Source organism: Typopeltis vanoorti, chromosome 15, assembly GCF_054136105.1.
Source record: "Typopeltis vanoorti isolate ZY-2024b chromosome 15, IOZ_Tvanoo_1.0, whole genome shotgun sequence".
In the NCBI taxonomy this organism is placed as follows: Eukaryota; Metazoa; Arthropoda; class Arachnida; order Uropygi; family Thelyphonidae; genus Typopeltis; species Typopeltis vanoorti.
This window is the reverse complement of record NC_143563.1, coordinates 67662667-67690092: the sequence shown is the minus strand read 5'-3', so window position 1 is coordinate 67690092 and position 27426 is coordinate 67662667. Positions and strand designations below refer to the sequence as shown.

The 27426-nt window shown below is 36.1% G+C and overlaps 1 protein-coding gene across 10 annotated transcripts in view; it reads right to left on the bottom strand.

The window, feature by feature from the left end:
• The window catches only part of LOC150098842 (CUGBP Elav-like family member 4), a 913499-nt gene that overhangs the window by 201595 nt on the left and 684478 nt on the right, over positions 1–27426 (bottom strand). For all 10 annotated transcript variants that reach the window (XM_090405883.1, XM_090405882.1, XM_090405876.1 and 7 more), the window contains one exon: positions 9249–9297. In XM_090405883.1, the coding sequence (XP_090262009.1) occupies positions 9249–9297 (49 nt within the window). The remainder of the gene's footprint in view (positions 1–9248; positions 9298–27426) is intronic.

Here is a 27426-nt window from a genome sequence, read left to right as displayed (position 1 = left end):
CTATGCTGAAAGCCGAGGATGATTAACTGCACTAGTTAATCATATTTTCACACATTTTACATTAGAGTATTAGGCTCATTGGAGATAGAATTAACCCATCCAATCATATCATTAATTGTGATAAGGAACTTAATCCTATCAATTCCTTCCTGTTTTACACTTATCTATAGATATGCAGCTTTTCGAAACCATATTCGACAGAATAGTGGATTAGATATATAAAATAAAATGTGGATTAGATATACAAAATAAAATATAAAACTGAAAATACCTGATAAAGGTTCTTTACGGCTTTAGATGAGATTCGAACCCAGATATTTCTAACTGGAGGGCGTCGTCGAAAGTAATTGAGTTACGGAGGATCTCCTATCTATTATGGCTGTCAATTCTCGTATTTTTGGCAGGGTTGCCCATTTTGAAAAAAAAAAAAATTTTCCCGATTTTCGAAAAAACTGGTTACCTTCGCAACGACGATTTTCTTCGAGTTCGAATCACGTCTAAAATGCAAAGAACCTTCGTAAGGGAACCACCACTACGAAGGTGGTCCATTTTAATGTCACCGACTGGAATTGTTATGATAATGTAATGTTCAGCAGCGGTATGATAATATTCTTTATTATTCCATTTAAATAAACATATAACTTATCTTATACAGCCCTGTCCTTATCTGCTTTGCCTATCAGCTGACAGATTTTTTTTTTTTTTTTTTTCCCCAGCGATATCGTAGTTTGTAAAGTATTACAATAGCAAAGATAAGAAATCGCTTCTTGTACCGATCCACTGGACGCGATTGCAATTGAAATACGAGAAAGCACATAACTCTAGAGAGTGGTAAAGAAACCTGAAGTTGACATTAAGCAAGAATGTTAATTAGCTCTTACCGACCGCATCTTAATCTCTGTCAAATAGTATCCTAGGGACACTGCACATTGATTATTGCAGTCTTGAGATGTCAATCTTAAAATACTTGTATAGAATTCATTCTGTTAAAGAGTTTACTAACACATAGCGAAGGCAAAGATATACGCTATGTTGAAATAAGTATCGGGACAACAATGTATTTCAAATAAACGTAAATTGTATACCCCTTAATAATGTGTGGGTCCACCTTAAACCTTGATCACACTTTCTGCCCTTCAGCGCAAACTCTACTAGTCGGGGATAATATGAGTCAAGTAATATGGACCCTTCCTTCAACATGTACATCAACTGCGAGTATTGTTGTTCGATATTACACAGATTATGGATTCTATTTCATATTTCGTACTCGATGTTGCAGTTTATCCTAAAAGTGTTCTATTGGATTGAAATTGAAACTTTTTTTTTGATCAGATCAATAATGCTGTCACTTTTGTTTTCTATTTTCTTTAAACCATGTCATGTTGAACAAGAAATGAGTTTCTGTTTCGTAAAACTTCCAATGCTTTCTGGCAAAAATCTACTCCCGTCCTCACCTATCAGATGGCAAAAGGTATAGCGTGGCATATTGCGAACTGCCAGAACTCCACAGATCTGTCACGATGTTCTGTATATCAGCGCATTCTGCTCTGTTGTCGATAATGTTGTCCTGGTTTATGTGTTTACTTATGTGCAGCTGCCCTTCTATATAATCCGAGACTGTGCAACTCTTTTCATAGTATCCTACTGCTCACGTACATTCTTACAGACTCTCTGATCTCGTTTCCGGATCGCACTCTGCGGTGCGATCTGGAAACGAGAGTCTTCACGTGTATGTGTTTCTTGGCCGATAATGTTGCCTTCTGTTGATTGAGGGGGTGAAGCGGTCTTTTGCCAGTGTCATGAACCGATAGGTCACTGATGCCGTCCCATGATAACATCTATTTCGAAGTCATCGAGTTCTTCTCCACATGACAGTCACAGTATACAGATATAGATTCCGCTGTGGGAGACTGGTTGCTTTATGGGTCACCGTTAAATGTACATAGGTCTCATGTACATTTAACGGTGTGTGTGCGTGTGCGCGCGCGCGCGAGACAGAGAATGCTCTAATCCAGAGGTCGGGAACCTTTTTGAACCAAAGAGCAATTCCACCAAAAAAAATAATTAAGCAAAATTTTGGGAGCCGCAACTTCAATTCGATTTTTCCTGGTGACTCAAAGTTGCACTTAGTTCAAACTTAGGTAAATTTGTTTTTAATTCAGTACTTCCAGATATCAAATACCACTTTTATGTTTGCATATAAATTTTTATATGTTCAATAAATAAAACAACATTAAGTTTGATTAAGTTTTTAATCAAAACATGTTTAAGTAAGTATAATATTGCAAAAACGTCAGAATTTGTATTGCAAAAAGAATTAGTCCGAACAAAAATACAATATTATGTATTTTAATAGATACTTGATTGTTTTAATTTAAAATTCACTAATGAGACTTTTGATTTTGCATCTTCATCATCTTCTCAGCCAATTTACTTAAATCTGGATTGTATGTCGTGCACTTTAATAGTAATTCGGCTTTCAAACTTTTATCAGTCAATTTGTTCCTATACTTATTTTTAATGTAATTCATTGAAGAGAAAAATTGTTCGCAATTGTACGTTGAACCGAAAAGAGTCAAAACCCCAAAAGCAAGTCGTCTGGTATTTGAATAATTAGTTGGGAAAGAATTCCAACATTTAAATATAATTTCCTGTGATGTTTCTTCCATAGTTTCATCATTTTCTTCAATTTGTGCTACCATTTCCTGAAGTTTTTATACTCAGATGCTTTTATTCTGAATTTCCATAAGCTCCATTTGTAGTTCAGCAATTGATATTCCAGGAAAAGCTTCGATATCTATTAATTTTAAATTGCAATTTAACGGATGTAATATAAATTTCATCATCTACTGATGTTTTTAAAATCCTGAAATCTGCTTGTAAATGAATCTAAATTTACAGTAGTCATTTCAGCGAATATTTTGCAATCAACCTTTTCTTGATTTAAATTCAATCTATAATTTTTTAGATTTTCAAAATATAAAAATTTTTCTTCAGTAACATCTTCTAAAAACACTCAGTTTCTGTTCAAAGGTAAGGACTTCCTTTAGTAATTGTAAGGCCGTGTTTCCCTTCACTTGCAACTTCAAATTTAGCTTATTAAAATGTTCTCTCATATCAAGCAAAAAACAAAAATTTTGTATCCATTCGGGATTACTGAGAAGTTCCACACGATTTACGTTATAATTTTTAGTGGTTAAGAAAACTGTTACTTCTTTTAAGCACTGAAAAAAACGTTTTAATGCTTTTCCTCTTGATAACCATTGAAGATGTAAATGTCACTAAATCTTTATGTTGACTACCTAGTTCCTCTAAAAATGTGTCAAAAAGTCTGTGATTCAACGCCTGAAATCGGATGAAATTGATCATTGGCACAACAACATCCATCGCTATTTTTAGTTGTGGTAATAATCCCAAAGAATTTGCAACTAAAGCTTCTTAATGCAATGAAATGAAATAACTCCATGTGAAATATGAGGGGAGAATAATTTAGCAAACCCCCTATTTTTCGCAATCGTAGAAGGCGCCATCGGTCGCAATGCATACTATAGTATTAATATTTATATTCTGCAAACTTGTTAGAAGGTTTTCTGAAATATCTTGACTCGTAGCGTGTCTTTTAAGTGTTAGAAGATCAAGAAACTCTTCTCGAATACCAGAAGATGTGATATATTTAACCATCACGCAGCATTATGCCATATCGGAAATATCATTTGATTCATCAACCGCAATAGATATAAAATCGGCAGAATTAATATCCATAATTTGCATATTTGAAACTTCTGCAGAAATTGTTACAATCCGTTCCTTGACAGTTCTAGCCGAAGGAGGTAAATCTTTCATTTTTTTACTATCTGGTCCTTATTTTTCATATCCTTAAATAGAATTTCAGAGATATTATACATGCAATTTTTTAGAAATTCACCATCGGTAAAAGGTTTTCATTCTTTTGCTATTTCAAAGGATAACAAAAAAACTTGCTTCATTAGTATTCGACGAAGACATCGTCCAAGTTGACAAATTTCTTTGCTGAAGCAATCTTTTCTTTTGTAATTCTTCAATAGCTTTTTTTCTATTACCACCCTCAGGATATTTTTTACTGAAGTCTAAATGTTTTCCTCGAAAATGTCGTTGGACATTACTTAATTTTTTTATTTTGAAGTCGTAGATGGCAAATTAAACATTTCGGATTTCCATTTACTTCTATAAATGCAAATTTCTCTATCCACATTTTATTGAATCCTCTGTTTTCTTCGATTATTTTTATTTTTCTTGAACTCATGTTAGGAGGGTTATTATTACAAATTTACCTGCAAGTAAAAACACAAATTCAACAAAATAACATAATAAAAATTAATATGTGCATAACATTACCTCACATCAGTTTAGTACCACAATAAATAAGTTAACTAACAGAATATTTATGTTGACAGTTAAAATCCGTATGTATCTAAAAACCGTGGTGTTGGACAGCTGATCAATTAGTTCAAATTTTCGCCGTGGCGCTAGTTACCTTAGGTATGCGTAACACACGTCACATGCATAGTATCTAGCGCCACGAACAGGCCGTATCAAAAAACAATATTTAGTTGTTTGTATTAATTATGTATCTTTTAATTCAATATAAAACAGCCGCACTTTGTTCAGCCAAGAGCCGCATGTGTCTGCGGAGCCGCCGGTTCCCGACCCCTGATTTAATCTAAAACACGGGATTGTCCCAATACTTATTTCATCATATGAAAAAAGCAACTTTACATCATAAATAATTAGTGACTCTACCATTGTTGCTGTTCTTTAGGATTATCTAGAAGCAATTAACGCTGTGAGGCGAGAATTTATGTCCGTTGTCTGTGTAACCTTTGTCGTTCTGCGGCATCTTTGCGCCCCATCTAAGACGGGGTAACCAGCCTTCCGTTTTAAAGGCTATATAAATGTTCTTCGATTCAATAGACACTACTTGACCTACGTTTTCTTACAGGAAGAGAGAGAGAGAGAGAGAGAAAGTACCATAATTGTCAAGAAGGAACAATATTGCTGTTCATTCATCTACTAGACGTTACTATAGCAAAGACAGTTGCAATAGTTAGCTGCTCTAAAATATTTTACTCCTAAGGATGGAAAGTGAAAAACATTCTCTGAAATGTGTTACGAAATGACGTCATCACAGGAATGTCACAATCTATACTAGCATCCGCACTGCAAAAAGCGAAGCAATAGAGATATGAAAACCACAAACAATTTGACAATGCAGTTGGGGTGGATAAGGATATTTAGTCACGTTTCAGGGTAGAATATACCAGATAGAATAAAGTATGCTATGCGACTTCATAATGGCTATAATACAGGTATGCCACACCCAATTCAAGGTACAATATGCAAATGGTGTTTCTTTCTTGGCTTCCCTTCTTGGAATTGTTCTCTTCCAATAAGGAGTGGTAGAATATTTTATTACTTATATTATTTATCCCTTTATCAAACTGTAAGGCAAAAACTGGTTGCGAGAGTTAATTAAATATGATCAGCAATATCGCACTTGTACTCAGATGGCGACAGTTATTTCTACACAATGCAACCAGCTACCGAAACTATGCTTGTTAAAATCTAAATGGTTGAACAAAACCGAAACTATGTGAGTTTCTTTGTTCTGTTGATTTTCCTCCTCTTAATGCAGTTGAACACTTTTAGATGCACTACCGAAATGTATTCATTATAACGCACTTCTGTTGTTTGAATCTTACGAAAGGTGAATCTTAAATGCTTGGGGTAAAATCTGTAATTCTGGTCCAAAACCATGGTAATTACTTTATCTGAAATTTAATAAAATGACACATCACATGTTGACAAAAGTATTTGGACACCTAATTGTAGTAAAAAAAAAAGGGTCTTTAATTACATTTCTAGCACCGAGTGAGTGGGACCATCTTTGGCCTGAATGACCATCTTTGGCAACTATCCTTTGTGAACATGCTTTTACCAATTTCTGATACGTCTCAACACGAATAGCCTTCCATTCCAAAACTACCCCCATTGCTAATTCTGATGACGGTCGCTATGTTTTGGAGCAAACTGAGCTTTCTAACTCGTTCCAAATATGTTTGATGGGGGTTCAGGTGTGGACTCTGAGCCGGCCGGTCCCACACTTCAGCGTTGTTTTGTAGAAACCAGTGCAGTATATCATGGAGCATTGTCGTGCTGAAACATGCAAGGGATCACTGCCTAAGCACTTCCACAGCGTCGGAACCATGAAGTTATCCTGGTAGCCAAGCAGATCATTGTTTTGGGCACGTTGGATGGACTTAGCCCCATCCCACTGAAACACCCTCATACCATTACCGAGCCTCTACGAAACTTGACAGAAACGGTTCCAAGTTTAATCTCCAGATCCAAACATGACCATAAGTGAAACATTTGGAAGCGTGATTCGTCGCTCCACAAAACCCTTTTCCAATCTACGGTCCAGGAACGGTATGAAAGACACCAGACTAAACGTCATTTGGAATGAAGATGGGGTGATGTGTGGCCTGGTCGCAGCAGCTCTGCCGTGGTAACATAAGGCATCCAACTCTCTGCGGACAGTTCTAGTGCGGGCTGATGTCCCTGCAGCATTTTCCAGGTTGACTGCTAGGTCCGTCGCTTATGACGTGCGGGATGCGCGAACATTCCTAGACAGAACTCGTCGAACCCAGTGGCCTGCCAGGTAGCACCATCAACTTTCCATCTATGATAACATAAGCAAACGGTGGATCTCATATACTGGAGACAGGTAGCAATGTCACGGACAGAAAAAATAACTGATGTGACACCCAACTACCATCCCATGTTAGAAGTCTGTCAGTTCAGCCGAACGTGGAATCTTGATATCGAGTACGTACATCACATCTCACCTTTTATTACCAGACTTACGTAGACACTCCCTGAATATTTGCGTGGTAGGATCCGAAATTTGCATGGCACGTAAGGCGTCCAAATAGTTTTGTCAACATAGTGTATAGTTAAAGCTGTAATATAGACGGATATATGAAATTAATCTACTATATAAGCTTAATCAGGATACGGTTTATTAATTAGCTGCTATGCTCATGCCCTATAGTTCCATACCCACCCTTCCACTGTCCACAATGTATCGCATTCAAGTTAACAAACAGATATTACGAGGGACGTCCAGAAAGTAAGTTCCGTTTTTAAATGTTTTCACTGCATCGCTGCGATCACAATGGTGCGCATGCGTGCTGAGTTTGTTGATTCCTTAGCAAGACGTTGGTGCCATTTTCAGACATTCTCGCAGTGCCTATAATAAAATCGAATCGCCCGCTGCGTTCATGTCTTCATGAAATTGTGTCGGAGAAACTGAATTATCGGAAATTGTGTGCACGCTGGGTGCCGATGTTGCTTACAGAACAACACAAAGTGAATCGGCTGGACAGTGCGTTGGAATTCTTGACACGCTACCATGAGGGTGGCGATGCTTTCCTGAGCAGGCTTGTCACCGGGGACGAGACTTGGGTGTCGCACCCAACTCCTGAATCCAAACAACAGTCCATGGATTGGAGGCACACCTCATCACCAGTCAAGACGAAATTGAAGACAACGGCTTCCACTGGGAAAATCATGTGCACTGTGTTTTGGGACAGACAAGGAATTTTGCTGGTAGACTTCTTGGGTCACGGCTCCACCATCAACGCGAGTATCTACTGCCAAACCCTTGAGAAACTGCGTCGTGCGATCCAGAATAAACGCCGTGGCATGCTTACCAGGGGCGTCGTTTTGATTCATGATAACACCCGTCCACACAAGATCAGTGTAACACAACAACTTCTCCACCTTCAGCTGGGAACAACTCCATCATCTCCAATATAGTCCTGACCTCGCACCAGGCGACTTTCACCTGTTCAAACATCTGAAATATTTCCTTGGTGGCCGGCGGTTTCAAGACGACGACGAGGTCAAAGAAACAGTCAATGCGTGGTTTGTCTCAAGGCGGCAACCTTCTACGATGAAGGTATACAACTCTCGGTGCTCCGTTATGATAAGTGCCTGAACAGTGGCGGAAATTATTTAGAAAAGTAGTGAAAGATGTCTACTTGAATTTCCAATAAAGTTTTTTTTGTAAGTATATTTTTGTTTCTCTGACATCCCATCGGAACTTACTTTCTGGATGTCAATAGGCAAGTGATCATTTAGTATGTTAGTTACATCACGATATAATGAAATTCCTTCAGATGAAGAAGTATATTTCTCAGTAGACATGAGACTAAAATACTTTATAGGCAAAAGAAATCTTGTTGAAATTTAGTACAATGTGATTATCAACATCACAACGACCGGTTGGATTAGCAGTTAAGGTATACGCTCTGGGTTTGAATTCCCGCCCACGTGGGCATGGATATAGTTCTTTTGCAAATGTCTTTAGATAGTATATGAATTTCATCTTTTGGTGTGAAACCACCACCCTGCTTACTGGAGGCCTGGAGTGGAGTAAAAAGTTCCGTGTTTAATCTCTGTAGCAGAGTATGGGATAAAATCCCTTAGGTGGGATTCACATAAAAAAAAAAAAACATTTGGATATAAGTACAAGAAATCCTTGCTGTTGGTATCCCAAAAAACGAAATAGCATTCCTAAACTAACACATGTCCCGCTTGGCAAACAACACCTTTTGCAAAAGAATCGTACCGATTCGCCTATTTCCAATTATTTTAACCTCAGTGCTGCCATCTTGTGATAACAACTGACAATTAAAGTCTTCAAGACCCTACAGATTTCTAAACAGTTATTTCGCAAACAGAAGATGAAGTGTCAGAATTTATCATATGTTTATTTTGTGAATAGCTACTGAATCGCATAACAGAATACGTTACAAGCCAACATAGCAGTTGGCCTTTTCAAATAACAGTTATTTAAAAGTCACTTCATTATCAGTTCATGTGTATTTTACTACTTTCTAAAGAGCAACTTTTGTCCAATATTTTTCCTTTTCAAATATGGAAAAATCAGCCAAGGCAAAGTTTTTCAATGCTTTTCATGCTTCTCTTTTCAAATAACTCTTCAATAGATGATCATTCAAAATAAATGGTTTCACATTTAAAGTTGCTGCGATGGTACAAAAATCGATGCAAAATCTACATAATAATGGCTAATAATATGTGCATGACAAGCGACACACAATCACCCCCCCCCCATCTGACCTGCATAACAATGACTTGACAAAATAAAACACTTGAATTATGTCTACAATAACAGCAAAACTTACCTCCTCTATTCTCACTGTCGGCAGGCTTCACTTGAATTGGACGGTTCATCTAAAAAAATAAAAATAATCATAAATTTAGAAAATAGTGTTGCAATATATACCTCTAAGATCAATATCAGTGATTTTTCAAGTTTTATTTAGCAACTAGAATCGTTATTGTTAGTAATGTTACGTTTAAAATAGTCAATGAGACATATTTATTGTATTAGTGTCTCAAACTGTCGATATTACCTATCTTGACGTATGCGGTTTTTTATTTATTCGTGTGGGGGTTCCCCCTCGTTCCTCGACCATCCCTTAGGACTGGGTTGAACCCTCCTAATAAAGGATTGAGTATGCATTTTTTGACTGTAGCAGCGTGTGTTCATGGGGCCGGTTTGCCTGTTCTGAGGAACGAAAAACCCGAGTTTCCGGGTGGGAAAAAACCCCCTACCTCCGTATGAGACCGGCTAACTCACCTTTAATCGAAAGAAACTATATAAAGGTTTCTTACGTCATGAACGGAAATCGTACCCAGGTCTTTCTGACCAAAGTCTATACCGACTGAGCTACGGAGGCTCATGACGTATGCGGTTAAAGTATATAACAAATTCTCAGCTATTACCACCATAGTCTCCCCCCCCCCTCCCTTGTATGCATGTCTATAGTATACCGTGCCGAAGTTCTATGCTAAATCCCGCAGAATATGGTTGTCATTTTGTATTACGGACGAAGCAACTAGGATTATCTGGGATGATCCAAGTTTTCGAAAGAAAAGCTAAATAGGATGGATAGCCCTTATTGTCTACTATATCCGTTAATTGAGTATGAACTCTGACTAATTTTGTCTATCTCACATGAGGGTAAAACTAGTTTCCGAGAGGTTCCTCGGCATGTAACCTTTGAACTAACTTCACTTTAATTTCAAAAAATCCTATATAAAGGTTTTCACACCTAAGAATTTCGTCGCGACATCTCGACGGATTTGCATTAGTATAACGTCCGATGCAAAGAAGCCAAGGCTTATACTGCATCGAAGTGCAAATGAATGCAAAATTATACGCGCATTGCTGTACAATATAAAAACTGCTGCACCTGATATAATATGTTTACAACTTATTTATGACACTTATTTTATACAGTTACAGTTTGAAAATTAAGGTTTCAGATTCTTGTTTATATATTTTAAGCAAATGGGAATTTTAACTGAAATATTTGCTAATTTAAATGTCCACAGTATTGCGCTGCAGAAATGTGACGTAATGATTATGCTATTAATATGTGCAGATTATGTGAAGTTATTTGGACACTGTTTTGCTGCTTATACTCCGTAACACAGACTAACATCCTTGGGGGGGGGACCCCCTACGGTTTGGAAAACATTGTTTAGATGGTTTATTTATTGTCAATTGTAAACAGACATCTCTCTATTTATTTCCAATTATTTTGCCATCGAAAATGGCTTGATTGAAACTCAAAATTCAATCGTCTCAAAAAAAAAATTATTAAAAATCTCCAAGACCAAATTTCGTTAAATTCGATGTTAGCATAGTTTGAATCATTTTGCCAAATTTTATTACTAAAATAAATCCGACTTCAAAGTTAAATAACCCGAGCAGTTGTAATGATTCCAAGTATCGAATTTCAATGAAAATCCATTTGGCTAGAAGCGAGTTATTATATGCATACGGATGATCAAAACGAATAGGCATTTTTGCGAAACGGATCTAAAATTTAATAATAAGAAACTAGAATTATAAGAACTCTTCGCTATAATGTTCAAAAAAAGCATTTATATCGATATAAAAGTGCAGGAAGCAATTATGTCAGTACAGAATCTGCATTCTGACATTCGAGCTATTTTTTGCATAGCCTAAAAATGGAGAGTTTTTTTTTTTTAAATGAAATAAACACATCATTTATCCTTAGTACTAAACCCCCTACTACGCATGCGTGAACTCGTTATTCTGAAGTACGTGCAAAATGCAGGAATAACGCTACATTTGCTCTCTTGTAAGAGAGTGCAGAACGAAATGGGAAAATCATAACCATCTCTAGCTACACTAGAACTTGGTGTAATACATCCAAGTCGCCCATATCGTAACGTTCACGCCCAAGCCTTCCATATCCTGCACAGAGAGCAGATCTCAATCTCGCAACACTTGAACTAGCAATTCATCACCTGCCAGTCCACGAGACATGCTAATGTTAGCAGCCCGAGCAACAAGTGGCACTAGCTATCAACAATGCTAGCGAAATTATCCCGGCTATTGTTGGCGTGCAACAAGGTGCATTGCTACTTATACACTTGTAAGGCTACGGCAGAATAGGCATTAGGTGCCTGCAACGCTAAAATATAGACGCGAGTAAATGTTTACAGCGAAAGGCATGGTTTCGCACTTGCCTTTCAGGATTTAATCGCTACGCTTAAAAAAAAAAACTAGTTGATTAAATATTGTGAGACTGAATTCGCTATTGTTAATAGTATTAAACCTTAGTTTGCAATTTCATGCAAACAGAGGCCTTCTTACTAGTACATTTATCGGAATAGTCATTAAACAGCGGATTCATTTCTTTTCTTTCTGTCGTGAACAAGAAGGAAGAAGTGTATAAATATGTTCGTTCAAAACAATGCTTGTGAGGCATAAATCACATGCGGAAGTAATAGCGAGCTTCTTACCACTGAGCTGTTGTAAGAAGAAACGAATTGTTGTCATGGAAATATGTCGTTACGTCCTTTTGTTGTTTCTATTATTATTTTCATTATTATATAAGAAGAAATGCATTTTTTTGCAGTGCAATTCTAAGAATAGCACTAGCCTTTGATTGGGAAAATTTCAATTCAAATTTCGTCCAGGACGCGAGAATATTTATAAGGGCTTTTCGGGTGACAGTGAATTAGCCTGACTCATATATTCTTCCAGGAATGCAATTAGCAAACAGGATATACTCGCCTCATAGCTTTAGCAAGCTTGTAATCATCCAGGCCATTTCGGCCTGCGTCACTCTAAGCAAGCACGCACAATAAAATTTAGGGCTTGGAAAAGTTTTAACTTTAAATTGTATATAAATAGACGTGGGATTTTTCCTAAGAGGAGAATCCTCTCGAAAGAGATTTCATTTATTTTTAAATGAACATATTTTCCCTACAATTATCTGTCTCCCAATGTCATCGTATGTTACGCTTTCGTGCAAGCCTACACATTTTACCGCTTAAGCTTCCGTAACCGATAATCCCGTGGAATAGGTTGCTTGCTCCTTATTCCCGTTGGTATCCCATGTCTGTCGAAGCGTGTGTTCACGGGGCCGGTTTACCTGCTTGCGGGATGGAAAAACCCCAGGATAAACTGGGGGGAAAACCCTACTGTCCACCCCCAAGACCGGCTAACTTGGCTATGGCTGAGGAAGATCCTTAAGCTCCTCACGTCGTCGACGAGCTCCCAATGTAATTTTTTTTTTTTTTTCAAACGGCTAGACTTGTACACTGCAGGGTTTCATTGAGGACATTCATTCGGATTTAGAAACAATTGTCTATGACATGTTTTTATTATGCATTATTTAGTTTTATGTATACAAATGCAAGAAACAAACGGTTGAAGTGTAAGACAGTCTCCGCTCATAAAATGGATGCCGTACAGATTAAAATCATAAGACTGTTATGCAATATTAAGAGAAAAAATAGCTGAGTTAGTGAAGGCTACATGAAGAATGGAACTCCTGTTTAATTAGTCCTTATTTCTGTATATTTACATCCCTCTCTGTCTTTATGTCTTCATTTCTGCCTAATTTCATTTGACTTTTTTTTTTCTCTTCCTATCATTCTTATTGCGCTAGCTCTTTCATAGCATACGTTACACCTCATTTGTTTCCAAACTCACGTTAAGGACGAATAAGTTTTATAATTAATCCAATAAAAACGACTTGAATTGACCGTTCAGAATAGCCTCCATCCGGGATATCTGTTCCAATGTTTATTAATTGAACAAACGACCTGTAAAAATAAATAACTCTCTAACGGTATTAAAGCCATATGATATATACATCCGATAATCGGTAAACATAAATACATGGCGTTTAGCCCATCGGTTGCATCATAACGTCTCCCTCGATCACTCACGAACCCTCACCAAACAGGAGAAAACTGGCAGATTTATGCGAATAATCAAAGCTTTATGATTAGGAACAAATAGCTTCCAGACACAAAGAAGCCATTATAAAACGGACACTGGAGGGAGGTTGCTGTCTATTCTGGAGTCAATCATTAACTGCAGCAAGACACAGAAGGGATGGACAATGAATCACTTCTTCACCCTTCATATACGCTGGCGAGACTCCATGAAGCATAGTCCATAGAATACAAACATAATACGTTTAAAGTAGAGTTAATGAGTGTTGAAAGTGATAAGTTTTGAAGGTAATTACCGTATAAATCAACATTAACGGACTGTAACGAAACGGAGGTCCATATTCCATTTCAAAATACGTCTCGCGATGGTCAATAAACGTAAACAGGAAAAAAGAACATAGAAAGAGAGAGAGAGAGAGAGAGAGCTATTCGAAAATTCTTTCCCTCGTGATCTTAAATCATTCATTTTTCTCTAAACACACTTCTATTTGGTAATAGAGAGAGAGAGAGAGAGATGCTTACAAATAAAAATTTTATGTTCTCTTATGCGCGCGCATCTTTGCATATAAAACGCGTGAAGAAACTTCGATATACACTTGAAGAATATTTGAAATTTGATGTATTGTAATTATTCCTTTGTGAAGCTGTCAGCAAAATTTTTTTCCCTTTCTCTCATGCTGTTGATATTTCAACGAACAGAATGACAATAGATAGAAAAAAAATTGAAAGACAGTGATAGATAGAAAGAAAAAAAGATGGAGAAGGAAGGACGTCGCTGGAAAAGAGTGGAGAAAAGATGACTGGAGATAGAAAGAACAAAATTTACTAGCTGGAAAGAAAATGTAGATTGAATGTGAAAATAAAAGTAAGAAGGGAGATGACGAATGGAAAAATAATAAGAGCGAACGTTGAAAAAAGGTGTGTTAAGAGAACTCTTAATTAGAAAACTAAAGAAGAAGCGAAGAGTTAAACTATTATCTTAGCAGTTGGAGACAGGACAGAGAGACGAGACGGTAGATAAAATAGAGCGAAGAGTTGCCAGAAACCGTCGTTTAAAATAAAGGATGAATAGTGGAGGGGGGAAAACCCATCACCACATTAATATTCATTCCCCCATGGCTTGAATAGTGTAGTCACTCGAAAATAAAAAGAAATGTGCCTTAATGAATCTCCAAATGTCATCCATTATCAGGATCGCCGACTGAATCGTACTAAAATTAGAAGGTGTTCTCTTAATCATCGGTATCTCCCCATTTGAAATAGGAGCAGAAAGTGGTGTAATTAGTGTGAATATGAACGATAAATTCGCCAGGGGGACTGAAATGATAAGGAAAACCTCCAATGAGTAAAATGTGTGGTAAGATCGGTAGAAATAAGCAGATTATGACGTCTGGAGATGGAAGGTGTTGAAGCGGTGAAATTATCGGTCCTACTTAGAACTTTGTGATAACGATATCATGACAGGTCGTTTTTTTTTTTTTTTTTTTGCTTGCTTGGCAGTGGATAGAAAATTATAAGGCATGTAGAATATAAGAACAGACATCCTCGAGTTTCAGCATGAAATTATTGGACGTACACTAGTATGCCAAGATAAAAAGTCGCCAACAGTTTACATCCTACTATGTTATTTATTATTCAAGAAATAGGTCAGGTTTGACTGGAAAAAAAAGTCGCCTAAAAGTGCTAAATGACTTACGTAAATATTCAATATAACGAGTTTGTTTTTTACTTTAATTAATGCATAGAGTTATTAAATGTTTTTTTATTTTAAATAAATTCTTTATTGAATAAGCAGACTGAAATTTATCCAACCCATATCATGCACTAAATTCCATAATTAAACTGCATCATCATCATCACACATAAAAGAGCCTTCGTAGCAGTCGGTAGAGACGAAGCCCTTTGGTCGGAAAGACCTGGGTTAGATTCCTGTCGTGAGAAACTTTAATCTAGCCTCTTTCGACTAAAGGTAAGTTAGCCGGTCTCATACGGAAGTAGAAGTTTTTTTTCACCCGGAAACTCGGGTTTTTCATTCCCTCAAAACAGGCATACCGGCCCGTGAACACACACACACGAATTTACAGTAAAAAAAAATACATACTTAATCCCTCACTAGGAGGGCTAAACTAGTCCAAAGAAACAGTCAGCGAACGAGGGGAGATCCCCCCACACGAATAAATAAAAATCACACATATGTCAGATATTTAACCAGCCAACATGAAGACGTCACTGCTAGAAATATTTTATATCTTTTTTACCCGTACGATAAAATGAGTGTATGCGATTCATTTAATTTGCATTTCATTATTAATAATTAACATTGAAGATTAGTCCTCCAACTATACTAAATTAAGATTACATAATGAGGATTACACTTAGATGATTTTCAGTCGCCTAACAACACCTACGCCGTATAAACGAAGTGTAGGTGGAACCTAAAATAGCCTAAAAGGCATCTAATTCTTAGTTTAACCTAATAAGCTCACCCACATACTAGTGCACTATAAGTTTCCGACCTTTCTTCTAGTATAAAAATGGTAAAACTGTGAATAAATATATTTTAATCATTTTAATAATAATAACAGGAGAATTGGGTTGTGATTTATGTGAAAGGCTAACTAATAAACGAGAAGTAATGCAATTCAACTTTTATTTCAAAGATGTTTGTTCTCTCTCTATGGAGAGAGAGAACTATGATCTCTCTCTATGGAGACAGTTGGAAAGTCACGGGTATAAAAGGATTCCAAGTGCTTATTTTGTAACTAATCGAGGATTAATGTGTAAGAGAAAGGAGACAGGTGCAAGAAGGTGGCAGTGTTCTTTCTATGATTATTGTAACCATTAAAGTCAATCTTGAGAAAGCCCTTTGTGTTGCCAAAGTGCATTATATATATATTAGTCGTCATTCCCTTTCAGGTGTGTTAATTTGCGTGTTAGTCTTTTAACCTACTTACAATATTTACAAATGTTTAGAATACTGACAATTCTTTATCTCCCACCCTTTGTTGCCTCCAACTGTCCTTCCAAGAATTTTTTTTTTTTTTTTTTTTGACCAGACAGGAAACGTACTTGAGACCCATGTAGGACTTGATAAGAAATGTCACGCTAAAGTGAAGTCGTGTTGATCGATAAGGACAAGATATAATGGCGATTGTACTCTACAGTAGAATTTAGGGCTTCCGTAAGTAGAGAGACAAAGAGCGATGCGACACTATCTCCAGTCAGAGGCAGGCACAAGGAATTTTGTGTGCTTCACTTTAAAACTTTACTGACTACTGTTGACAATGTCGACATCCCTTTCAGCTGAGCGATTTTTAGAGTCAAGAGTCGGCCACCCTCATGCACACACACCCTCAAGGACTAAAGAAGAATTTCTGGGAATATCTTGAAGTCCAAGTGATGCCACTTATCCGAGCTACGCTACTCAACTCGAAGGAAGTTGCGTTTTAACCCCTAAAAATGTTGGACTCCGCCACTCATCAAGTCCTAATTTCACTCATCATTTCTTCTCTATATGATTTATCAAGTTTTAATTGACTTATAAGAGACTATTATAAACTAATCAGTAAAAATCTTTATTATAATAAGGATGCATCTATTTGACTTGGTAAATAATTTGCAGTGTTCGATTCATTTAATTTGTTTCAAAACATGATCGCATCCACGAGGGTTGAAAATTCATAGCATATTAGTAAGTATGATACCTACTGTGATACAAGGATTGGATAATCTGGGGACCTAGTTTTGATTCAAATATTTTCAAACCGCTTCAGTCAGACCTCCGGTAAGCAGAGTGATGGACTCACGCCAGGCGATGAGAATCATCTATCGCCTGAAGACATTCACAATCATGCATACCACATTGGTATTCCAATCTACACTCTACAGGTTGGATATACTGTCTGTTAATTGCGTGTATTCTACGAGCGATTGATTTGTCTAGTTTGGGTAAAGCCATGCTCTTGTTCTTTTCTCCGAAAAGAACAAGGTCTGTCTGGTCTGTGAAGGGAATATTTCTGAGATCTTTTCAGAGTACACGTAGACACTGGAATTAATTGAGTAATTTTTGTATAAGACTGAAGAACTGACGTTCTTCGTGTTCTAGACAAGATTCGACATGGTCATTTGATCTTTAGGGTTCTCTATGATGTCATAAATAATGGCAGACAAATTATTATTAATGCAAAAGGACAGAAATATTTCTGGGAACACATTACAAACATGGGTGAATATAAATATCAGAATGATTACACAATGATTACAACTGTAATCGCTTGTAAAAGAATAGAAATAGAAATTCCCAAACCGTTAGCAAACAGCTATCAGAATATAATCAATGAAACTATGATACAAACATTAAAAAGCGTTTAAGTGCTACTCTGCTAGACAAAAATAGCAGTTGCTAAGCAACAAAATTATACATGCAAATCTAACGTGGAACCAATAGAAGAATAATTCCACAACATCCCTAAGAAGCAACAGGGGGGAAGGAAATCATTATCATGTACGATTACAACCCACAAAGTACAAAAATGATGTTTGTAAAACAAAACAAAACAAACATTTCCAAAAACATTTTTCAACATTGCCTTTACATTCCTCATGATGGTTAATGAAGTCTATATTTCATATAAATCATAGAGCTGTGTGATCATATAGTTCGTACCATTTATTTCACGGAGACAAAGCAGAAAGCAAAATCAAAAAAAAAAAGATTGATATTTAATCGATAAAAGAAATAGTTTAAGAAAGGCTTGAGTGTTCCCTCATCATGTCAAGCACTGATATGATGGAAGAGCCTTTGCGATCAGTCTTCACATAGATTCGTTTATCATGTCTGGTACTGACATATAGGAATCCATGTGAAAGTATTACTCTCATGATAGTACACATTTGCTCAACCTTTTCTACAAAGGCGCTTTGGTCTTTCACCTTTAAAATCATGATTATTTTAATCGTTGCTTTTAACGATTCCACATATGAAAGTCACTGTTTCTAAGTTTAGTGAAGAGAAACCAGAAAGAAACTTTTAGATTCTCTTCAGAAAAAAAATATTCAGAGTTCTCTAGTTTCTCTTTAGCTTCTTCTTTTCGGAGAGAAGACCTTGGCTTCTGAAGAGGATATTTCTGAGCTCTCGTTAGAGCATAAGCAGACACTCCTATTACTTCAGTAGCTCTAGTCTGATGTTAAGCATATGTATATGTTCACTGTTGATTGGAAGAGAGAATACTTGAAAAAACGTGTCAGAGATGAATCGAATTCAAGTGGTTTTACAATGTTTTTAATAAAGCATAAATTCTTGTTCGTGTTTATTTGCAGTGCATGCTTATTTCAAAATGATACCGTCGAAAAGAATTTAAATTTGAATTTAAAAAATAAACTAGGTGAGTGCAAAAGGCACAGTTGTCCTTCTTGCAGGCCAACGTTTTTTTATTTTTATTTCTTTTCCCTCCCCTACATTTTCAAGTATTATGGAGTGGAGTTTTGAAATAGTACTTGAATCTCCCATATTCGTTTTTCTCGTCAAATATATTCCAAATATGCTCAAGTTATCTTATTAAGACATCTTGAGATATATTATCAGATATCCTATTAAGGTATCTGACAAAGTTTATAAACAAAGCGTTATTTATCGTCAAAATTATACTCTCCATCTTCTTCTTCACAAAAAACACTTTGCATAAAAAGTACATCAAACGAATAACACTGAAAATGACTTCATACAAGTAGAAGCGATACAAAGAATTTCAAACATTTTTAAGAGTAGTTTCTGAGGTATATGATTTTAAGTAAAATTATTAACAACAACAATTTCAACAAGTCTCTTCCTTCAGTTATCTAAAAACCACAATCTACATAGATCACCTGGTAACGATGATGCCCTTTGGTTGGAACCGACATGGGTTCAAATCCCGTCTAGAATATAAACAACCTTTTCATTTGCAGGCGAGTTATCATCAGTTTTCTTCACTTAACTTCTGAGATAGAGTAAGTTCTTCAGCCATGATAAAATAGAAGATCTGCAGTGTAATAATATAGATATTCATCTTAAACGTGGACGGTAGAGAAGACGTATGACTTGTACAGTGACTTTGAACACCTTGGTGGTTATAATTTTACCCAGGTGGATGACTATATTAGCAAGTACCGCACTAATGTCTAAAACTGTTATGTGACTCACAGAGTTAAGAGTGGTAATCTGTCTCGACAAGCATCGGATACTTCACGAGCTCAGCTGAGAGGAAAGCTACAGTAGTTGGCGGCTGTAGGTATATAGTCTTCCCCTACTGGAAGATTTGGCTGCATCTTTGTAAGGCTATGCATATTAAACTGATTTTATGCGCAAAGTGCTTTGAGAGTTATACTAATACTTAATCACTGTTTGGTTATTATCTTAAATCATAGAATTTATTTATTGGTGAATCTCATCCTTATCACTTCTGGGTAATTAAGAATATTGTCAGGGAATATCTGAGGACATCGGTTACCAACCGGTGGTACGCGTACCCCCGGGGATACGTGCTTGGCCGTTCAGTGGGTACACGAAAAATAATCAGTAATGGCGGAAAAGCAAATAAAGTAAACTATTTTACATTAAGATGGGCACTCAACAAAAGTGTCAGTATTTAAAAACAAGGGGTACAATTTATAGAAATGGGTTTAAAAGGGGTACGCAAGTGGAAAAAGGTTGGGAACTACTGTCTTAGGATATTGCTCTTGCGTCAGATACTGTTCTATTCTGTAGCTGCACGGTATGATAGAATTTATCTTATAGTTAGCTATTTAAATAGGCGGATGCTGCAGTTTACATAAAGGAACCTTGTATATATTTCTTATGCATCTTTTAGAATTGAAATTCAGCTGCAACTAATTTAGATGTTGCGATGAAGCATGAGGAAAAGGGCAAATGAATTTTGAGAAAATGATCGATAACCATTTTGTCAAATATTTATAATCTGATTCATTATAATTTTCGAATATTTCTATTTCTTTATCTTTAACTTTTAAGGAATATGTTTGTCATTAATCACGATATGGGTGAGCTGCAAGAGAAAACAACGAAAAAATAGAATAGCAGTAATTTAAGAGCTATGAAAAATGTCTGAGTCGTTTAAGTGGGTACTTAATATCTTGTTTATTTGTGTTACAATCTATGAGGAGAGACTGAATTGAAATTACTTTATTATTCGAAAAACCACTGGAATGAATGAATATTAAATAAGCATAATAATTACGGAAATAAAGAAAATAGCGAATTGTCTGGAGTGTATGACCCCGAAGCGAGGAGAGTGAAGACGGCTCGCAACGAATTAAAACAGATGATAATAGTAGACGAATAAAATAAAAGATACAAAGTATCCTTTATTTTATTCGCAATACAAACACATTCACGTTTTTCAGAGAATAATAATAAGTATCTGTTTTAGAGACAAAAATGATCTGGCGAGCAAAAGTCATAAGTTAATTATGTCACTACAAATAAAAATGCATCAAATTATTTAAATATGGTTTGATCCTAAATATAATAGTGGAAAACACGAACTATTTCTTTCTTCAAAAACCAGCAAATTAAGAAATTTTCGACAGATTTTTTAGAATTATCTGCTAAAATTCGTAACGCAGCAATTAGGAATGAAATTAGAAAAAGGAAGTGAAGGACGTGGGTTTCCAGAAATGACTTAATTTACATTCGGTGTTAGTTTTGCGTATAATTATGTAAACAATATTTGCATAAATGCAAACATCCTTTCACAACATACACTTCTGGAATTACTCATTTACATCTATAACCACAACAGATTCCTCTTTTAATTGCATAGCGTGAGATATTTCGATAACTACTTTTTCGACGAGTTAGGATTATTTGAATGTTTTGGAACCTGCAAGCTGGTAGATGCATTCAACTGAAGTAAAAATGTTATCTTGCTACTAATGAATATTTCTATTAGCCTTTATATCGTGCGAAATCTTTTTCTCTTTTATTTCTTTTTCATGAATTCATCTCTTTATTTCTTTTATGTGTCTTCAGCTCTTTGTATCTCTATTTTTCTCTTTACCATCTTTGTCTACAGCAGTTTTTCTTTTTCATTTTAACAATGCACAGTTCCAGACGATTTTCAATTACCATTTCTTTCTTAAGTACGAGACTTCCAAGTAGCAACTATTTCTTTGAAAAAAAGTATTTATAGTGAACTACTTTAAACTGATGTTAATGATATCGACTCCTTTGATCTGTTCCTTAAAAAATAGCATCCTTTCTCTTTACACCCTTCTATCTCTCAGGGATTTCTTAATGGTTCAGACGGCTCTTACCAATATCTTCGTTACATTTCTAGGGAGGCAAATTGATTTCGCAGGTGATAATTAGCAGGCCCGTTGATGCCCTCGGATTACTACCTGACAACCCTTTGTCAGGAACAATTTATCACCCAGGTATAACGCCACCTATGATGTATTAATAAACCACACTATTTTTCATTCTACCACATGCATAAACCATGGGGTCAAAGAAGGTTCATATCGTCTTTTAGAATGGCGTTCAGTCAACTTCGTGGAGACTGTATTAACTACAACCCAACTCAGACTCATTATTGGGCGGAAACAATAGGCCTTCCTAGCTCGTGAGCCTCTTACCTCCCCCCCTCCAAGTGAGAGAGTGGGTCGTCGAGGAAAGGAAACAATAGAAGACGGAAATTAAATTGCTAGTTCGTGTGTGCGTGTGTGTACGAGAGCGTTCACGAGCTTTTCCAATAGACCCCAACGGGATGATTGGCCGCGCAAATGGTTTGATAGGTAGTGCACAGAGACGCCCGCATGCTGCGGTACTAATGAACGCCCTTTATCATAGAGAAAAGGAACAACGACACAGATGACAGTCACATCCGCGAGGACACAAAGCCTCGTAGATATCCTTGGGGTTGGGTGGTGACACGAACTTTAACAAGGTGACAACGTCACATTATGTCACTAACCGGACGTGCACATAAAAGGGGCGGGGACACCCACCTTAAAAACACTTTCGATTTAATACGCCCCCCCCCCGCAGACGAATAATGGCGGCCGTTTTAAAGATCTGTTGTAAAGATCGTGTAGTGAGTATCAAGGAAAGCATAAAGAGAGGAAAGCGAGATTGTAGGAATAAAATCTTTACCTTAATCATTTCACCCTACTTATGTTCAATACATATGCAGTTTGGTTTAATAATTATAACTACATTTCGCAAAATTATTCCTATAATATAACGGTCTTCGTTGTACGAACAGAAATAGCTGAAACAGTGCAAGCCCAGTTTGAGACGTGGACACCTCTAGAGGCTGTCATCAACAGGATACTATATTTGCTTATCAAATGATACGTCACTAAAATATAGTTTAGTTGTCTGAGTGAAGCATCGTCATCAGTAAAATATCATATAAATATATTGGGCATTTGGAATATCATAATGATAACTGTGACAAGTCTTTTACGAATTGGTTTAGACTGAATTTTCGTATGAATTCTCCTTACTGAGCAATAAATATCTGATAGCGTTCAATTGATTTTAAAACATGCTATATACCCTATTCTCTACTTACGTAACTCTTAAATGTTCCTAAATATAATAAATTTAGTTTAATCCTTTCCTAAATATAATTTAAAATAAGTGAATTTCTTCCTATTCAAAAATTCCAAAACTAGCATGTTGCATCTTCCCTAAAGAAAGTGAATTATTAAGTCACTATAATATCCTCCTAATAACATGCGAATTCATCTTAATGGCCGTTTGTATGCATATCGTATCCAAAAAGTTATCCAAAAATTCCGCACTGTTCCTACTGTATATCAGAAAATATCACATCATTATCATTTGATTCGTCTTTCTTTATATTGTCACAACAGACCCATAACACAACAGTGCCGTATGGAGACAACTGGTTAAGGGGAAAGAAGGATCTATTAACAGGTTTTTTTGAAAAGCTAGGGGTTATACATATTCAGGTAAATCAGTGTGAACGAAGCTGTTCCAAAGAAAAGAGGCAAATGGAATGAAGGAGGAGAAGGAAGAAGAAGATGAGGATGGGGAGTTGGTTCGAATATTTGGAGTTCAACCAGTACTGCTCTAGTTCTTAGATGATCAGAAGAATGGTGGTAGCCAGTTCGGCGGGGGGGGGGGGGGACAATATCTATGAAAATAACTATAAAAAAGGCATAATGCAGATACAGAGCGCGATGAGGAAAGTGACTGGAGAGTGTCTTTCTGAGAGGGCGGGGGCATTCTGTTAGGCGGACTGCCGTCTCCTGTGTACAATGAAGAATTCTTAGGGAGGTTTTCAGTGCATTTGAGAACAATAGTGTAAGGTTAGTCGGATTCAGGATTTATGAAGTGTTAGGATTCTACCTATCTTTGTAAATATTCCTGGCTAGTAAATTTATCTCTAAAGATTGCCATAGGAAAACACAATTAATAGTACTTTCTGTACTAAAGTATACGTAGATTATTCACAACAAATCGGTCTGCGAAAATAATCCTCAGCAAACTTGTCTGACCAAAGTATTTGTTTATTCTTATTATTTCGTGCCTTTGGACAAGTCGATGAGCCTTTGGACACCTTGGAGGCGTCCAAAGGCTCATCGAGGGAGGAAACCTACTCAACAACTCTCCCTCTCCACCAGTTAATCCACTACTACACCGAATCATCATCTACACCAACGCCATCTACTGCCTACCACCTCACTAAATGTGTCTATATATAAATTCGTCTCACTAAAATATTTAATAGGGAAATAATTTCAAATTCGGTGAGATATTCCATCGATAACCATCCGATCCAAAATATTTAGAAGTTATGTTTAAAAAAGTATGAAAAATGGCCTGTTAAATAAAAAAAAAACCACGTAGTTATTTCTTTAATCATTACCAAACTGAAAGATTTTTCTTCATCTCAGATAAGCGCATTAACTGGTTGTAACAAAAGTTCCTTTCCTTCAGTCCTACAACTTGGAATTATTAAAACCTTTCCAATAAGCCAAATCCCAGAAGACCTTACCTGAAAGTGATCTGCCTGTGGCGCCTTCAGATGTCCTCATTCCGGTCATAATTACGGATAGGCAAATTTTCTCGGTGCCCATTAATGCTTAATTGGCAGACAAGTCGAAATCAGAGTCGAAGAACACGAAAAGGCAATTACGTTATTAAATTAGTCGCTTCTGAATAGCACTTGGAATGAAGTCGCATTAGAGCAACAGTCACACGCACATACACACACACACAAAGAAAGAAAAATTTAGAACTTTCTTGCTATCGAAAGGCATTTGTAGCTTGATTGAAAATTAAAAGTAGAGAAGCGCAAAAGTTCTTTTTTTTTATAGTAGAATGACGTCATTCTAGTTATCTGAGTGCGTGGTAAAAGGGCAACTAATAAAAGAAATGGAAATGAGTGAGAGGCATCACCGATATTCGAGTGAGATCAAACAACAGCTATTATTAGCGAACAATCAAACTTTAATTTGTAAAGTTGAAAATGGAAAGCAATTTTAAGAATTTCATCTACAATCCATTATAGCAACCAATAATTTATTATTTTTATAGGCTATTTAGACTATTTTTGTTTAGGAATGTCTATTTCTAGCCTATTTAGCCTATTTTTGTTTAGCATATTTAGCCTATTTTTGTTTAGGAGTGTCTATTTTAGCCTATTTTTGTTTGGCATATTTAGCCTATTTTGTTTATCCTATTTTTTTTTTTAGGAGTGCCTCTTTTAGGGATACTCCGAAAAGAGGCACTCGTAAACAAAAATAGGCTAAATAGCCATAAAAATAATATTTACTTAGAGGAGTAACATGGGAATCTTCCCAGAAATAATTTATATTTTTGTTATGAAATCTAAACGAACAGAAATGTCTGTTAGATATAAATTCTGCAAAGGGCAGTTCACTGATGCTTTTCTCCGTATAGCCTAGGTAATATCGTGGCCTGTTTACTATCAGGAAATACACGTATGTATTTCCTGATATTAAAATTAGAAACCATGGCTCAGTATCGTATAAAATCTCCACTTTAATAATAGTTGGATCTGACATGGCATGTCTTCTAAGATTTTGTAATTTGAATTCACTCCTGTAGCAATAATACTTCGTGTTAGCGACCTTTGCACCGTATCCCACGTTATAACACACTTCAGAGATTTACAGTTGAGTTGGAATGTGAGAGCTGAGTGAAAAGGCGTGATGACTGAGTTTAACATGTTCAGTTAACCACTGATGGTGAGATCTGGCACGATATATAAGTGCGGATCAACCGGAAAGTAGCATTCGCTTCCAGGATTTTAAATATAACATTGTATATGTTTGAAATATTGTATAAAAATATCATAAAAATGTCTCATAAAAAATAAATCAATTTTTTTATGTCTCAAAGAAATAAATTACATTCTCAACTATTGAAAGAAAAATATTAGCTAGTGATTGCTTCTAAATTTCCTGCATTCTTTGCAATAGGGCGATGCTTTACAGAATATTTTAAGTATTATTTAACTTTTTAAAATGAGATTAGTAAACCATTCGACCAATATCACGCTGGTGTTTCTCATCGAACCTTAAAGAGAGTAGAAAGAGAAATGCTCTAGTTCCTAATTGGAGTTCATACTTCCAGTTTTGAAACATCTGTCCTGTAGCATACCTCTATGGAATCAAAGTGACAGATCGATAATATTCAACCTAGAACCAAAGTTCCGGCAGGTCAAATTTAAGCCCTAATGATTCTTATGATAAGAGTAGTCCGTAACTCGCTATAATACTTGGCTTAAGAGTCCTACCCAAGGACCCTTAAGCTGAATACTATAGTGAGTTCAACTTTAATCGGACTTTGATAGTAGTATTCTGTTATCTCATCCTTTCAAAACTATGAGGGTATCCATTCTATCTCTGTATATCAGCGTCAAAATTCAGGTCATCTTATGTCACTAATGTCCCTGATTCTGATTTGCCGAATATGCTGCATTTCTCATTGTGTGACAGATTCGGCAAATCAGAATCTGTTGTATTTCTCATTTTGCTCAGTTCGAGTCAGTATAGATTAATTTAGCTCTTAAGCTGAGGGCATCAGTCTACTGACGAATAACAGCATATGATTCAACCTCAAAACTGCAATTTAAGGTGCTGGAAGTATCTTGTAGTATTCATTACTCCTATTGAAAAAAAGTGGTGTCCCATTTTCAAACCCTCTCTCAGCTTTATTAACCTTGACAATCATTACTATGGTGTTCATTCTCGTGTCGCGGGACAGCAAATAATAATACCACAGAAAAGTGGTTTTACTGTGTAAACGATTACTATGGACGAATTTTAATGGGCCGAAATTATAAAACGTACGGAATTGTTACGAGGTATAACATACAGTACTCCAGAAGAAACAAGAGAATGCTCTGAAACAATCACAACACTTTACATGAATGCGAAAGAATCAAATTGCATTTGAAAATAATGTGTGGATCCCATTATTTTCAAATGCAACACTACATATTCTTATCCAGAAGTATGTATGGTTCAGAAATATGTGTAATCCGTTTAATATGGCATTGTGTCTAATGGCAAAACTACTTGTCACTTAGGAGTTCGCAATAAATATGCGATGGCAGTTAATCCGATTTTTGTAATTAATATGTGTTCGCGGACATAATATAAATATAATTATTTAAATTTACTTATTCTGCAAATATGTTTTTAATTTCGATTTCATTAAAATTTATTTCATCTATTTAAACTTATTTCATTTAAGTAAATCGCTTTAAATTTACAATAAAAAACCCATCCAAGAAATAAGAAATAATGGCAGCTTGTTTTATGTGATACTTGATCATCATCTTATTAGATGATAAAGAATCATGCAAGAGACCATTCACAGAGGAGAACTGAAAAGATACTATGCATTACGAACTTGGGCATCCATTACGAAATATTTTAAAATGTTTTACGTTATCCATGGATTACTTAATTCTTCGTTATAAAAGGATTTTGTGAGATATCCCAAAAAATTAGAAATTATCACTTTGCCAATATTTTTTTCATCTTACTGTGATGATGCAAACTATCTCC